At 43.8% G+C, this 17,843-nt stretch overlaps 1 protein-coding gene across 1 annotated transcript in view; it reads right to left on the bottom strand.

Moving 5' to 3' along the window:
* The window catches only part of CALB1 (calbindin 1), a 53,223-nt gene that overhangs the window by 11,116 nt on the left and 24,264 nt on the right, over nt 1–17,843 (bottom strand). Inside the window, exons 4-6 of the mRNA XM_075270339.1 lie at nt 8,653–8,733; nt 4,335–4,391; nt 3,521–3,598 (exon numbers count right to left, since the gene is read on the bottom strand). Coding sequence (XP_075126440.1) covers nt 3,521–3,598; nt 4,335–4,391; nt 8,653–8,733 — 216 coding nt within the window. The remainder of the gene's footprint in view (nt 1–3,520; nt 3,599–4,334; nt 4,392–8,652; nt 8,734–17,843) is intronic.

Below are 17,843 nucleotides of genomic sequence, written 5' to 3'. Positions count from 1 at the left end.
AGGGAGGTTGTTCCCGCCATCTTGGAGACCACAGCACAGATCTTCTATGGATGTAGGCTTGGTCCAATCCTTCTGTCTCTTCATGTTGTCCCAGACAGACTGGATAATGATGAGATCAGGGCTCTGAGGGGGCCGGATCATCACTTTCAGGACTCCTCCTCCAAAGGGTAAAAAGTCACACCAAATATCGATGGGGATTTTTTTTTCTTATATTAACTTTACATATACTTAATTGACAAAAAGAAACTATTAAAGCATTCTTACTTTGCAGTCCTACTGTACATGTTTATGTCCTGTCTATAACTTTTGTGCCACACTTTGTAAACAAAGGATCAGGTGTGTTTAAATTCACATCTCTATAGTCTGGATGCTGCCTTAAGATTGCCTGCTGATCAGCTCCAAAATTCTGCTGACCCCACTTTCAGGCCATATGGACGTCATAGTGGAGGATCCACTACTCAGGATTCCCCCCTCTATGAGTCTGTAGGAGTGGCCTTAAGTGACTCTCATTCTTTTGGACTTAAAGGGATCCTATCATTAAAAGTCATTTTTTTGTCCCTAACACGTAAAAATAGCCTTAAGAAAGGTTATTCTTCCCCTACCTTTAGATGTCTTCTCCGGGCTGCCGTTCGGTATTTAATCTGTTTTTTGTCTATATGCGAATGAGTTCTCTCACATCACTGGGGGTGTCCCCAATGCTGTGAGAGAACTCTCGAGTGCCGCCTTCATCTTCTAAAGGAATGGCCTCTCCCTGTGTCTTTTTCTGGTGGTGGCTTCAAACTTCTAGTTCTAGGGCAAAGTCGACTGCGCATGCTCGCTGGACACAAGAAAATGGCTGCTTGCACAGTATTGTAAGCGGCCATTTTCCTTGTGGCCGGCAGGCATGCAAAGTCAGCTTTGCCCTAGGCCTGAGGCCTAGGAGTTTGAAGCCACTGCCGGAAGAAGACGCGTGAACAGTTCTGTTGCAGCATTGGGGATGCCCCCAGTGCTGTTTGAGTGCTGAAGCCCGCCCCCAGTGCCGCGAGAAAACTCATTTGCATACTGATGAAAACCAGATTATATACCGAACAGCGGCGTGCAGAAAACATCTAAAGGTAGGAGAAGGTAGCCTTTCTTAAGGCTATTCCTACATGTTAGGGACAAAAAAATTGACTTTTAATCATAGGATCTCTTTAAGCACTTCTTGTGTTACTACACTGTATATAGATGACTGTGCAACTTAAACTTATACTAATAATTAGACATTCTATCAAGCAATAATGGAGTGTCTGCAGAGAGAATCTCTCACTCTGGAGACCCAGCATGTCTGTACATTACATGGACTGGTAACTGACGTCAGTGGACACTGTGTGTCAATATGGTTGTTTACATAGAATTCTATGGAGAAGGGGGAGGGAGGAGGAGACTTTTGCCTGGTAATTGATTTATTGCCTCATTTTGTGCACTGTTAGCCTTTTATCTACAAGCATAGCAGTGTTAAAAGAGCTACTGTCTCAGCATAGTGTAGTAGCAGCATTTATTTGAGTGTCTTTTCCAGCAGCCTCTTCCTCCCCCCTCCCCTCTTCATAGACTAATAGGTAGAAAGTAACTCTCCTGAAAAGTGAAGGAATCTAATTTCTTTAATAAGATATATTATAGAGTTTCTTATATTCATCTGTGCTATTCATTTATGCAAAGTTGGAGGTATGCCTCAAGATCTACTAGCAGCCATTTTTCTTGGCACATTCTTCATTTCTATGGGATCTCAGGATCCTCTTCTGCAGATTCCATTTGCCATTGCCTAAAACTATAATATCCATGTACTAGGAAAATCCCTTTATTAAAAATTTGCATAATTGTTACATGGATTTGTTGAGAAAATCTCTAACAAATAATTGATAGCAGATAAATGAAGAAATTCTAGAAATCATTTTCTATATGGCCCCTATAGTTCATTCATGTCACTGTATATGATGTAGGCCGGGTCATCAGATCATCTAGATATGTAATGCTTTTATTGCTGATTCAGGTTTTTATTGCAGATTTCTTTTTTCCAATTGTAAAGCAGTAAGGCCAGACACAGAAATATCTGCATATCCAGTGGCTGCCAAGTTCTCACTGATCAAATTCCTCTATGACCTTGGCAGTGACCAAGCTTTGCCCTGTGGCAGAGAAGGTAGAGAGAATATTCTATTCTGTATCAGGGAAATCACTAAATGATGTATAGGTCAACTTGCTCAAGTAAGCAAACACTTCCATTGTGTCAGGCACAGTTCACATCTGTGTTTGGGTTTCCGTCACTTGGGGACCCCCCAACAGAAACCTATAGATATAAAAAAACGGTTACCTAAGGAAACCTGCGGACCCCATAGACTATATCGAGGTCCATGTGGTTACCCACATGAAACATGTATAGAGAAAAGTACTGCTTGCAGAACTTTTCTCTCCACATGTTTCGTGCGGAAACCAAGTAAAAACCACATGGACCCTACTATGGTCTATCGCAGTGATGGCAAACTTTTTAGAGACCAAGTGCCCAAACTCCAAGCCAAAATCCAGTAATTTATCACAAAGTGCCAACATGCCAATTTAACCTTAATAATGTGCGGATCCACAATTGCACACAATTACAGACCTGCAAAATATGGTCATACGAATGGGGCTTTATAGAGCTTTCTGCTCCACTGTGACCCCCACACAGTACAATCTGCTTCACAGTGACCCCCACACTGTACAATCGTCTCCACACAGTATAATCTGCTGCACAGTGGCCCCCACACAGTACAATTTGCTCCACAGTGGCCCCCACACAGTACAATTTGCTCCACAGTGGCCCCCACACAGTATAATCTGTTCCACGGATGGGTGCCCAAAGAGAGGGCTCTGAGTGCCACCTCTGGCACCCATGCCAAAGGTTCGCCATCATGGATCTATGGGGTCTACGTGTTTCCCAGGTAACCTTTTTTATGCGTATAGGTTTCCGTTCAGGGAGGGGGCCCAAGTGAACTCCCCGAAAACAGATGTGAACCAGGCCTTAGAATATATTTTCTGGTTGCCAGATTACCTGACTATGTTTACAACACCAGCCATGACTACACTGTGGGGTGTGAGCTTAGGATAGCCGAGGGGCCGCTACACTACACATAGCAGTTTTGAGACCCTAAAAACAACATGTTGGTGGCCCCAAACTGGGTAACAGTTTCTCTTTAATGCTGGGTCACTCTTTTGTTGAAGAAAATGTCCCAATGAGAGAGTTGGTTAGTTTTGTCTAAAATTGGGTCAACCATGCCAAAGCAGTTTAAGGGAACCACCAAGTCTTCCCCAACACTATACTTACTAGTCCTCCCAATACCTACCGTACCAAAGTCTCAGCTGCTATATTGTGGCTGAACCAAAATTCATGAGAATACAGCATCTTATACTTTACTGCTCAGTGGTGACATCATCAGAAATAAGATCAAAATGGCGTCTTACTGAATACAACACACTATATCTTCCCAAAGCCCCCTTACCCCTTCTTTAAAAAAAAGAGGACTCTCACCATAATCTGTGTGTATTCCTCTAGCTTTGAGTCTTCGTACGGTTTGTTTGCCTTCTTTAACAAATCTTTAAGGAAATTCTGTCAGGATAAACAAGAGTTACATTTCAGAAGGGTAAGCATTTTCTGTGAAGGAGTAGAAAATACGCCACCGATCAATTCCCCGCAGGTGACTAAGGTCACATTTTGCATTGGAGATCAGCCAGCATGAGAGCCCAAGAAATATTACAGTAGTTTGGCTAGGACGGGACAGATCCGGCAGCTTTTTGTGCTATACCTTTGAATTATTATATCTGGCTGACTAACATGAATATCCAACCCCACAAATCCTGTACAAGATATATGAGGCCTGCTGGAAAAATCTGCATATGATATGAGACGATTTACCTACAAGGAGACAATGCAAATAATATAATATAAAGGTATAATATATCAAATAGGAACGTTGCTCTTTTTTCTGCCGTTGCACTAACTCTTTTAGGAGGCAGTCATTAATAAAACATTTTTTGCTGAACATCTTAGGATAATCTATATGGTGTTGTCACATATGTAAGTTCTGTCATGGTTTCTATTTCAGGCCATAAACTGTGTCTAATATTGCAGTTTAGCTCCATTAAGGGAAATAGGACCGAGCTGTAATACCGGACATGGCCTATGGGCAAGAGTGGCGCTGTCTCTGGAAAAATAAATCCTTTGCAATCCCTTTACGTTCAAAGCTGTTATGAGAATTATTATTAGCTTGCTTGATTGTCAAAGTCATGATCATACCCTAACAGAATATATATATATATATATATATATATATATATGGCATTACCTTCAATTCCTCTGTTTCTATATAGCCGCTGTGATCGGTATCATACCTCCGCCATGTCTGTAAAAATAAAATTGTTCATATGAAAATAGTTCTATGAATGTAGTGCTACTATATTACTATACTATATAAGCGTATTGATGACATTGGCTCAGTGGTTAACACTACAGCCTTGCAAATCTGACCAAAGACAACATCTGCAAGGAGTTTGTATGTTCTCCTTGTGTTTGCATGGGTTTCCTTCCACACTCCAAAGACATACTGATAGGGAATGTAGATTGTGAGCTCTATAGGGGGCAGTGACCATAATAACAACCAAAGCCATTGTGTCTATGGTGGTCGGGGCTGTAAGTACCATCAAAAAGGGTTTGAAAAAATATCTTTGAGAGTTTATAGGCCATCATAATGCTGAGAGGTGCAGAAGATGACACTCATGGGCACAGTACACATCCTTAAAAAGTATTGGGTTAAAGAGATGATGCTGTTATGGGCACATCTCTTGTCCTGTGGGTCCCCCAACTCTCAGTAGGACTGATAAGGTCAAAGTTGTGTTTATGACTAATTGACCAATAATCCCGGGTAACTGTCGTCGTCCTAATGAATTAGGCTGAGTGCCAGGCGGTAAAGAAGTCACACCAATCTATATGCTGGTATTAGTTCCTCTCTCAGCTAACGCATTTTTATTTAAGTCCACGGGGGTTAAATAGTAGCAGAGAAAGTAAGTGATATAACAACAATGTCAGTCTTCATATTCATTCCTGATTGGCACAGTACATTTTAAACAAACAGAAAAAGTTGAAGCAGTTCCACATAGAGCCAGCTGCTCCCGGTCCTGTGTGGTAACCTTGGGGAATTGTCTTCTGGCAGCAAGCCAAGCATTGGTTTTTCTTGCACCTATTCTGGATGCAGGCACCATCTTATCATATAACATTATACCAGTTTCAAGCATAAACAACTATATCTAGCATTCAGCCTTAAAGGATAACAATGTTTTTCATACATTACATGATTATAACCTTCACAGGACAATGGGCCTAAAGTCTCCTTATAACTGGAAGGCCACTGTGCTTGCATGACCGGCACTCCATTCACTTCTATTGGGCTGCTGGGACTATAATCTCTGCCAATGGCCACAGCTCCATAGAAGTGAATGAAGTGCTGGTTACACATATGCACAAGGGAGGCTTTAGGGGGCCTATCGGTCCCTCATCGGCGGGGAACATGACGATCAGCCGCTAGTGATCGGATACTTATTTCCTGTCCTACGAACACCGGATACATGGCCATAGTAGCACAAGACCTTTATGGCCATATCCCCTGATCAGGAAGGACACAGCATGTCTAAAGGGCAGTTGTGGATGGTGGGAGCTAGAGCAAAAATTCCAACTGCGCCCAAATCAGTGGAGCATCAACTATTGAAAAATTCCCCGAGTTGGAGTTGGTGGGGATGGTGAAGGGTTCTCTTTAAGAAATCATCTTTGAGAAACACTTTGAAGGGGTATTGGTAATAATTTTCCAGTAGGGAAAGTAGGTAGAAATTTTTGGCCCTATGGTCTGATGCTGAACATCATATGGATGTCTTTTCTTTACTCTTGAACTGCTGGGGTGTAAATGTGAAAAAACAAAGCCTCAAATTGTCACCGAAACCTTGCTCTATCTCTTGATTTTATGTCTCGATCTTACTTTAGATATTTAGGTATACGGAAGCCAACTATATGGCATCTCAGGGATGTTGTGCACGGGCCCTATCAATGAGAATTGTACACAAAACACAGTGTACTTTTTTTATAATAACTGTCCAATCAAGAGGATATCCTTGTCTTTTTTCCAAATTTTAAGACAATGGACGAAATGGAAGACTTTGGGGGAAATGAATGATTCTATAAAAGGTGCTCATAACAGAGAGTTGTCAAAATTTGCAACATAATTCTGATATATTTTTAATAGTAAACTCCCCAGAATGCTGCAGTATATTATTAACCCAAAAATCTTTCATATGACTGGTTGTAATGCGGTGAGTCAGATACGGATACAGTCTGGGTGCTCGGTCAAGAGGCTTCCGATCAATCTTTGATTTAAGAATTTTAATCCATAAGCTTTACTGAAGCGAATGATGTTCGATAATGATACAGCACTGACATGCGAAAATAATAGAAAAAGCAGTTTAAGGGGTGGATTTCTGGAAATTGGTAGTTGTGCAGCTGTTCTGCTCTCAATGGAAAGCTTTAAGTTATAATTTCAAGCACTTCCACCTAAAAGTCATTCATATAATAGCCAAAAAGTTTCATTCTCTTTTTCTAGCCCATAGCAAATAGTAAACTTAGTTTGGGTCGCTTGCTCTCGTCTGACTCTAAGGAAGAGTCTTCATAGGTCTTCCCAGTTATAGTTTAGTATCTAATATCCTTCTAAGGATAATCTGATGGTTCTTATCATCCTGATCCAGTCTAGGAGATGGCATTGTACACAAACACAAAAACATCTGATGCAAAGGCATCAGATAATTCATTAAACTGTATTACACCGGGTAGGCCAACATGGATGCAAAAATATACTTGACAATACTAGCACGTATATTATACACAAAAACACACTGTCGGCTGAGTGGTGTATACAGACTTTGTGCCATATACCCAAAGTAGGCTTCAACCAACCAATGGGAAAGGTGGATAAGCCTAAGTAGCCAATGGCAAAACTTGATGTACAAATACACTGCAGGATGAGTATAATAGTGATAAGAAAATGTATTGGGGCAGCTTTGGTAGATAAAGGGGTTTTCCAGGAAACCTTTGACAAGCCCTTGGGCTGTAAGTGGCACAGGGTATTGGATTCCAGGCTGATTCTGGCCCTGGGTCACGTTATCGGAACCAACACTCTGGAATCGATCCTCACTTCTCTTCCGTTTTCAAAGTTAGTGTCAGTGGTGTAAACTACCTCATCCCTACAGCGAATTCTTGATAGTGATAGTTACGGATCTAAGGAGTTTAATCCACCTTAGTGTGGTTAGGGTAATCTGTGGGTCTCCTTGGGTTATGGGCCAGATGGAAGTTGTAATCTCAATACTGATACCAGTGCTTATGGGCCCCCTAAGGCTCCTGGGCACTGGTGCGACTGCACCCCCTTAAGTTACACCCCTGTGCTATGGGGAGTTCAGGTAACTAGTGGTGAAAATGGGAGTAGAGAGAGGAAGCAGAGTGATTTGTGGATCGGATGATAGTACTGACAATGTGACCTGGGGTTGGAACTATCCCAGAACCTCTAAGTACTGAATTTAAAACTACCGTATATACTCGAGTATAAGCTGATCTGAATATAAGCTGAGGCCCCTAATTTTACCACAAAAAACTGGGAAAACTTATTGACTCGTGTATAAGCCGAGGGGGGGAAATGCAGCAGCTACTGGAAAATTTCAAAAATGAAAATGGTCGGAGTTTTTGGGTGCAGTAGATGCTGGGTGATGGGGAAGGGGAGGAGGTGTTTTGGTTGTCTGTCTGCCCCTTCCCTGAGCATGAGAACTGTTTTTTCCCCCCACTTGGAATTCAGCCTGGCTGACTATAGGGGATCTGCAGTGCTCCTATTAACCCCTTCCCGACGGAACAGGAGCACTGCAGATCCCCTATATTCAGTAGACCGGGCACTGTCAGACACAGGGATACCTAATGTGTATGTGTGTCACAGTCATTTTCTACTTTTATATGTATTCTAGGGAAAGGAGGGATTTACAACTTTTATTTACTTTATTTTTTTATTATATATTTTTTAAAGCTTCCTTTTTTTTCACTATTTTATGGGAGATTCTATACATTACTATTGTGGCTGGTTATAGACCCTCCCTCCCCCCAAAAAATAAATACTTTTTTTTTTTTTTGCTTGACTCGAGTATAAGCCGAGGGGGCCTTTTTCAGCACAAAAACTGTGCAGAAAAATTCGGCTTATACTCGAGTATATACGGTAAGTAAAAAAAAAAGACCACCTAGCACCTTTAAAACCTTTAGTTTAATAAATTTCAATTGTTGTTTTCCTTTGGCTAGGGAACCCCTTTAAAACAATGAAATTTACAATATAATGTACATGGGAATGTATTATCAGTGATGGCTTTGTATCTTCTGGCGAACTTAGGCCGGACTCCATTGCTACAGTCACTGATCAGATTTAGACATTATATATACATAAAAATTTTGAAAACATTTTTTCAAAATACAAAATACAAACGTAATTTTTTCCTATTACTTTTAACCTACATAGTTGATCGGCACGTCAGATTATAAAGGTATGATAAAGATAAATTATGTTTTTTTTTCCAAAGAGAACGTTTCTGAGATACCTGCATGAACTCCTCGCTTGACTTCAGCTGCTGTCTAAAGAACAACAAAAAATTCTCCTCGGTCGGCAAGATCTGGGCGAGCTGAAAAAAAGGGCAGATAATGGAAATGAGATGCATTTATTACCAGAGAGCCTTCACTCCACACTCATACATTGTGCAAGATATTTCCAGCCAGTAGAGAAGCGGATGGGGAAGCATAAATCTTCTCTGCTATGGATGGATGTGTCTTACTAGCTACTGCCCTTATTATTAACTATAGAAGATCCAGAACAGAAAACACTATTACTGTATATACATCAGGGCTTAGTAAACTTTACATAATGAACTTCCTGCAGACGGGTGCCCAAAAGCTGCAGCAAAGGGATAAACTAATACGTAGAAATTTAATATATGTCTGTTGTATATGTGCTTGCTAAAAATCCAGTATGGTGTAAATCAGATGCAAGCTCATTATTCAGAATGGAGATATACACCCGTAAGGAACTGGCATAGATTTCCTGTATAACTCACGCCAGAAAAATGGTGTGAGTTATGATAAATATGTTGGGCTGAGGAGTCTCTGCCCCTCTCTCGCCCTCCTTCTGTCCACATTTTAAGTGGCAATGGAGGCACCAAATGGGGATCATCAAAAATAGAGATAAATAACATTATCAGATCCTCACGTTAAAGGGATCCTATCATTAAAATTACATTTTTTCTCGATCACACGTAGGAATAGCCTTAAAAAAGACTATTCTTCTCCTACCTTTAGATGTCTTCCCTGTGCTGCCATTCGGTGGAAATCCCGGTTTTTGTCTGTATGCAAATGAGTTTTCTTGCAGCACTGGGGGCGGTCCTCAGCGCTCAAACAGTACTGGGGGCATCTCCAATTCTGCGAGAGAACTCTCCAGCACCGCCTCCGTCTTCTTCAGGAACGACCTCTCCCTGCATCTTCTTCCGGAGCCTGGTTCAAACTTCTACGCATGTGCAGTCGGCTCAGCTGTCGGGCCTCGGGCAGAGTCGACTGTGCATGCCCGCCTGGTGTAAGTGGCCATTTTCTTGTGTCCGCTTACACAGTAAGCTGGAGTAAACAGCCACAAAAAAATGTCAGCTCTGCCGGAGTCCCGATGGCAGAGCCGACTGCGCATGCGTAGAAGTTTTAATCCAGCTCCCGAAGACGCAGGGAAAGGCTGTTCCTGAAGAAGATGCAGGCAGCGCCGGAGATTACTCTCGCAGCATTGGGGATGCCCCCAGTGCTGTTTCATTGCTGGGGACCGCCCCCAGTGCTGCAAGAGAACTAATTTGCATAGAGACGAAAATCGGGATTTCTACCGAACGGCGGTGAGGAGAAGACATCTAAAGGTAGGAGAAGAATAGTCTGGCGGCATGAAAACAAATGTGCTGCACAGAGTTCGACAGAAAAATTAAAATGACCTCTTTGTAATATTATCTAGTGAACATTCAGACACACATTGGTTGTTTTCTGTATTTTATATCCGCTTGGAAACATTGGAGGCAACTGTCCAAAACTGAGTTTACCTATATTTTATATGGAATTAAAGAAAAGATTACAATAGTTACTGACCTAGTTAATGCATTGCTTGTGTTCATGGCAAATGAGTATGCAAATGAGTTTTCTTGCAGCACTGGGGGCGGTCCTCAGCGCTGAAACAGCACTGGGGGCATCTCCAATGTTGCGAGAGAACTCTCCAGCGCCGCCTCCATCTTCTTCAGGAACAACCTCTCCCTGCATCTTCTTCCGAAGCCTGGTTCAAACTTCTATGCATGCGCAGTCAGCTTAGCCGTCGGGCCTCAAGCAGAGTCGATTGCGCATGCCTGGCTGGTGTAAGTGGCCATTTTCTTGTGTCCGCTTACACAGTAAGCTGGAGTAAACGGCAACAAAAAAATGTCGTCTCTGCCCGAGTCCCGATGGCAGAGCCGACTGCGTATGCGTAGAAGTTTGAATCCAGCTCCGGAAGACGCAGGGAAAGGCTGTTCCTGAAGAAGATGCAGGCAGCGCCGGAGATTCCTCTCGCAGCATTGGGGATGCCCCAGTGCTGTTTCATCGCTGGGGACCACCCCCAGTGCTGCAAGAGAACTAATTTGCATACGGACGGAAATCGGGATTTCTACCGAACAGCAGCGCGGAAAAGGAATAGCTTTTCTTAAGGCTATTCCTACGTGTAATCGAGAACAAATGTGATTTTAATGATAGAATCCCTTTTTTTTTTAAATTGTTTATTTATGAAAATTTGTAACAATAAAGAAACACAACATGTCTACCAAGCCAGAGGAGATCACAAAGAACAGTACAATAGAAAATGACGAAATTGCAAATGGTAAACTAGGTAGAAACAAAAAAAAAAAAAAGGGGAGACAGGGAAGACAAACCCAAACCAGACAAGACAAGGCTGGGGAAAGGGAGGGAGAAAAAACCAGAAGTTCCAGAAGGCGGTGGAATTACAGAGGCTGGGTGGCCCAGAACGAGTCCCACAGATCCCAAACGGCGTGAAACCGCTCCTCCTCATCGTTAAGCACGGCTGTTAGGTATTCCAGGGAGCGCGCATTCCTGATCCTGCAGTATAACTCCTCCAGGGATGGGGGTGCTGACTGACGCCAATATTTAGCAATCAAACACCGGGCAGAAGTGAGAAGAAACAGAAAAAGTCGCAGGGCCGGCTTGCGCAGTTTCAGTGGAGGGAGATTAAAGAGATAGGTTTTAGGGGATAGAGGGAGGCAAATGCCGAGAACCCGGCACAAAAGGTCCTGAACCTGAGTCCAGTAAGGGAGCAGGGAGGGACAAGACCAAAACAGATGAAAGATGTGTGCAGGGTGTGCACCACATCTCCAACAGCAATCCGGAATAGAGCTATCAAAGGAATGGAGGAGAGCCGGCGTGTGGTACCAATGCATCAACATTTTAAAGAAGTTTTCTTTATGAGTCACACAATTCGAGGTCCTGAAACCCCTGCTCCAGATAAGGGACCATTCTTCTGTCGAGATAGGTTGACCCAGATAGACCTCCCATCGTGTCATATACGAGTGTGCAGGCGGGATATCAGGTGAGGGGTCAGATAAAAAGCGATATATATCGGAAACCAGTCCTCTAGTTCCAGTGCTAGCTTTACAAATTCTCTCAAACGACGTAGGGACAGGTGCCACAGGACCCCGAAAGATAAAAGAAGCAAGGTGGGAAATCTGAATATATGTGAACTCACTGGACCCAGGAAGGCCAAAGCGGGATCGCAATTCGGCAAAAGACAGCAAAGAACGAGTCCTATGATCAATAATATCAGCGAGCCGAAAGAGGCCCGCCTTCAACCAAGGGCCCGCCACAGGCCCAGTGAGTCCAGGCGGAAAGTGGGAGTGCAGAAGGAAGGGCGTCATAGACGAGCTGGGGGAAGAAATAGGGAAACGGGACAAACAGGAGCGCCAGACATCCCTGGTAAGTGCCATGGGACCCAACAAGCTAGCTCTAGGGGGCGAATATGGATTAGACCATATCAATGAAGCAGGATGATGCGGAGCCAACCACAGCTTCTCAATCTCCATCCACTTAGAATAGGCATGAAGAGCAGACCAGGCCGGAATCCTACGTAGCTGAGCAGCCCAATAATATAACACCAGGTCAGGAAAAGAAAGCCCTCCCCTCGACTTCGGAGTCATCATCAGATGTCGCGAAAGCCTATGTCTCCCTCCGGCCCACACAAACCGAAGAAGCGAGCCCTGTAGCGCCCGAAGATCCTTAAGAGGAACAGGAATCGGGAGGGTCTCAAACAAATATAGCAATTTAGGCAGCACGGTCATCTTAACCGCAGCTATGCGACCAAAGAGGGACAAAGGCAGACCCCGCCACCTGGTAAGAAGGGCCTGAAAATGCCTATAAAGTGGAGGGAAATTCGCCTGATACAATTGAGAGACAGACCCAGTCAGATGTATGCCTAAGTATTTTAAGGAGGAGGACCTCCACGTAAACGGAAAGGAGGCCTGAAGGCCAGCCAAGGTAGAGGGGTGAACGCGGACGGGGAGCGCCTCAGTCTTAGAAGTATTAACCTTGTAACCAGATAAACGGCCAAATTTGGTAAGAATAGCATGAAGATTGGGAAGGGAAACGTGAAGATTAGTAAGGGTAAGGAGAATATCATCCGCAAACAAAGAAAGCTTAAACTCTCTGTCACAGACTCGAACCCCAGAAACATCAGGGCACAGCCGAATGGCCGCCGCCAAGGGCTCAATGCAGAGGACAAAGAGGAGAGGTGATAGCGGGCAACCCTGTCTAGTACCGTTATACAGGCGAAACGGAGGGGAGGAAGCATGAGGAAGCTTAATCGTAGCAGAGGGGGATGAGTAGAGGCTCCGAATGGCCGACAAAAAGGGTCCCCGAAAGCCATAAGACGAAAGAGTCTCAAAGAGAAAGGGCCAGCCCAGGCGATCAAACGCCTTTTCCGCGTCTAAACTGAGTACCAACAGCTCCGACTCAGAGCGCGACGCAACGTCGATTAGATCAATAGCCCTCCTAGTATTGTCACCACCCTGACGACAGGGGACAAACCCAATTTGATCCTTATGGACCAAGGAGGAAAGACACATGTTCAGTCTAGAGGCTAGGAGCTTGGTAAACAGTTTAAGATCCGCGTTCAAAAGCGAGATAGGCCTGTAATTACGACAATCAAGATGATCTTTACTGGGTTTCGGGATGAGTGTGAGGAAAGAGTGGGAGAGAGAATCCGGGATGGCCTCACCTGCCATAAAAGCTGAAAATAGCGAGACAAGATGGGGGAGGAGCTCTGCCCCAAACACTTTGTAATACAGGTAAGTGAGCCCATCAGGGCCAGGAGATTTCCAATTAGGAAGCTCCTGGAGAACCTGAGAGACTTCCTCAGTCGAGATAGGCATATTAAGGCAGGCCAGGTCATCGGAAGAAAGTGTGGGGAGACAACAGGAGGACAGAAAATCTTGGAGGAGTGCAGAGCGTTCCGAGGGGTCTGCAGGAAGATCCGAAGGGAGAGAATATAGTTCAGAGTAATAAGCGTGAAAGAGACGGGCTATCTCCTCCGGGTCGTAAGCCACCGCGCCATCAGAGCGTCGCAAAGCGTAAGCCGAACCCCGAACGCAGTTGGCGAGCTAGAAGGGTATGGGGTTTATTAGCTCGGTCATAGTAACGCTGCCTAGTGTACAGTAGCAATTTAGAAGTTTTTTGCAACAGCGCTTCCCGAATTTGAGCCCGCAAATCAATCAAAGTTCTAAGGAGAGCCCTAGAAGGGCGAGACACTAGGTCAGCTTCCACTTGACGCAACTGGGACCGTAAGTCCTCGAGGCGGGCATTAGCATCTCTCTTAAGTCGGGTACCTACAGCAATGCAATGTCCTCTCATCACGGCTTTATGAGCCTCCCACAACGTCGCAATCGAAGAAACCGAACCCACATTAAGATCAAAAAAAGTTTTAAGGTGTTGGCGAAGCTCTTCACGGGTCTGTGCCTTCTGAAGGAGACTCTCATTAAGCCGCCAATGGCAAATCCGGGTGGGGACAGGACCTGTGCGTAGCTCTATGGAGACTGGCGCGTGGTCTGACCAGGTAATAGAGCCAATCGAAGCGTTCCTAAGGAGGCGCAGAGCCAAGGCATTGCCAATAGAATCCCTTTAAGGTCTGATTTGTTCTCCTGTTTCACTAAATCGCACTTTGTTGACTTTATCAAGAATTGTTTTTCAGCAAAACCACTGAGTTTACCACATTTTTTACTGTTTTCCATCAGGGTTAGGATTGCTTGAGCTGGTCTGATCTCTTTTTGTTAGCATAACCTGTTAGGTGCTAAGATATTTGCAAGGGTTTTTGGATCTGTGGAATGTAATTTATACATGTTTATGGAGAGTTACCCATGGTGATAAAATTATATTTATGCCTAAATCATCATTTTTATTTTTCACATTTTCCACTACATGTTGTATTTTGCAGGCTTTAATTTTTCATGAAAGTCTTCCAAGACTCTACCCAGGTAACCTTTTTCTAAGAAGTGGTAATCTAAAATGTTGGATCTCTCATAGTAGATAGGATTCCAGTTCTTTCTCTGTCTTTTGTCTTCACTACTCCTTGGCTCTCTCCTCTCCCTGTACCTGTATTTGTACAATGTCAGTGAATAGCAGTAAGGTATCTCAGTCTCAGAGGTTTACGTTACATTAGTAATTCAGCCAGCAGGAAACCCTGGCGGCATGAAAGCAAATGTGCTGCACAGAAAAATTAAAATGACCTCTTTGTAATATTATCTAGTGAACATTCAGACACATATTGGTGTTTTTCTGTATTTTATATCAGCTTGGAAACATTGGAGGCAACTGTCCAAAACTGAGTTTACCTATATTTTATATGGAATTAAAGAAAAGATTACAATAGTTACTGACCTAGTTAATGCATTGCTTGTGTTCACTGCTATAGCACAGGATAATTGTATTCCACAAGACCTAATACAGATGTCACAAAAATACTAAATCCTAAATATGACACCCCTCAGGTTTTAGATTTATTATATGAACCCCCACAGTGTCTAGCTAAAGTACCACTTAAAGGGCACTTCCCCATAAAACAAAACTACCCAAACAGGCCTTGTATTTTTTTTTATCTCTGTCAGGTTATTGTATATTCTATACAATTAATCCTTGTTCCTTTATGCAGCAGTATGTGCATCACTAACCAAATTCACTATACAGGCCAAACCCTTCATCAGCTTGGCATCCATACTGGTAGCCATACAAACACCATTACAGTCAGTGGGGTCCCCCGGGAACCATTATTGTATTTGGATGGACCATTTTTCCGTTGGTCTGGTTCCGTGACACACCAGAACAAAGGACAAACAAAGGACAAATTGTTGCAAATGTGAACGCACCCTATACAATCTGAAAAACAAGAAGGGGATGAGTCAAGGACCTCCATTTAGTGGTGCAAAATATAACAATGGAAATCTGCTTTGTCACGTGGAATGGCAGAGAGTTGAAAAATGATACCCATGTGTGCCAGTGTATGATACACTTTGGGACTTCTAAAGAAAATGACAACACATGGTTTGTGCAATAAAGAGAAACATTACTAAGTGAATTTATTAAGGCACGGAGAGGATTCAATTAATGAGTCCTTGCAGAGAGTGAAATGACATCTGTTCTGCTCTGCGACTAGAAGATTTCCCCTCTACCTGTGTAAATCTTCCAGAGACTGTGAATATAAAAAGTCATTCATAGTTCACATGACCCTGGATGAAAGTAAACTCCTGGTATACAAACATCTGGGAAGCTTGTATCGCTCTGCAATTATACTTTATATTGCTGAAAATGTGGAAAGTGAAACATAAACGGCAGTCAAGTCTCTGAACCTCCATCTGAGCACCCGCCATTGACACTGTAGCCTTAGGGTGACTGAGAAGTTAGAACCGCTTGTAGTGAAAAGTTACAGGTTAACTCCTTTGTTTTTGGATTGTGGAACTAGAGAGATTTGGAATGGAGTCTAAAGAGGGGAGAAGATATTACACATTATATCCCTTGGGTAAATGGCACAGCAGGCCCCCTGCCCTTGGTTAACCCATATTGTTTGGTGTGAATGAGTGCTGTGCTCCACTACATAAAGAATGTTTTTACTGCTCATATCTCAGATTGGTCTGAGAGGTCCAGGGCTTGGGAGACCTAGGGAATGGCCAAATTCTCTGTTAGACAATGCCCTGACTGCTATAGAGCTCTTCTATGCCTTTGTTGACCAATAGCAGTCATTTCTTTATCTCAGTGATTGGAGCTTCCCCACACAGACAACCTATAGCTGTGAACTACTAACCTCACCTTCCCAACCACCATAACCGCATAATGCCACACAACATGTACACATGTAGTAACTTCAAATATAATGTGTTACAATGTGTTGCACATACAAATCAGTTTACAATGAAGTCTATGGAGAGGGAATGGGATGGGAGGACAAGAGAGACAGAGGGCAGAGTGAGACATGAGAGACAGTCTACAATATCTAATGTGTCGTTTCTCTCACAACAGAGTTAGATAATAATTCACCTAATAATCCATGTCCATTGTAAAAAACAAACAAACAGTCACTATATAGTGCAGAGGGCATCTCATTGCTCTGCCATCTTGCTGCCGCCAGGAGCCGTATTCCTCCTCCTCCTCCCATCTCTATAGATTTCTGTTGCCAACTGCTTAAAGTTTAACACATTTCTGTGTATAAGTTTGATTTGGCGAAGGAGGTGTGAAATAAGTGAAGAAACTATTATACCCTGCAGTGGCGTAACTAGGAACGGCGGGGCCCCGTGGTGAATTTTTGACATGCGACCCCCCCGACCGACGCCCACCGAAGACCCGACCGAATCCCCCCCCCCCCCCCGCATTCCTGCGCTCTCTATTATGCCCCATAGAGGCCCCTGTGCACACTATTATGCCCCATGGTGGCCTCTGCACACAATATTATGCCCCATAGTGGCCACTGCACATACTATTATGCCCCATAGTGGCCCCTGCACACACTATTATGCCCCATGGTGGCCTCTATACACTCTATTATGACCAATGGTGGCCTCTGCACACAATATTATGCCCCATAGTGGCCCCTGCACACACTATTATGCCCCATAGTGGCCCCTGCACACACTATTATGCCCCATGGTGGCCTCTGCACACACTATTATGCCCCATCGTAGCCCCTGCACACACTATTATGCCCCATGGTGGCCTCTGCACACAATATTATGCCCCATAGTGGCCTCTGTACACTCTATTATGCCCAATGGTGGCCTCTGCACACAATATTATGCCCCATAGTGGCCCCTGCACACACTATTATGCCCCATAGTGGCCCCTGCACACACTATTATGCCCCATGGTGGCCTCTGCACACAATATTATGCCCCATAGTGGCCTCTGTACACTCTATTATGCCCAATGGTGGCCTCTGCACACAATATTATGCCCCATAGTGGCCCCTGCACACACTATTATGCCCCATAGTGGCCCCTGCACACACTATTATGCCCCATAGTGGCCCCTGCACACACTATTATGCCCCATGGTGGCCTCTGCACACAGTATTATGCCCCATAGTGGCCTCTGTACACACTATTATGCCCCATAGTGGCCTCTGTACACTCTATTATGCCCAATGGTGGCCTCTGCACACAATATTATGCCCCATAGTGGCCCCTGCACACACTATTATGCCCCATAA

This window comes from Leptodactylus fuscus, chromosome 4, assembly GCF_031893055.1.
Source record: "Leptodactylus fuscus isolate aLepFus1 chromosome 4, aLepFus1.hap2, whole genome shotgun sequence".
In the NCBI taxonomy this organism is placed as follows: domain Eukaryota; kingdom Metazoa; phylum Chordata; class Amphibia; order Anura; family Leptodactylidae; genus Leptodactylus; species Leptodactylus fuscus.
This window is presented reverse-complemented; position numbering and strand designations above follow the sequence as displayed.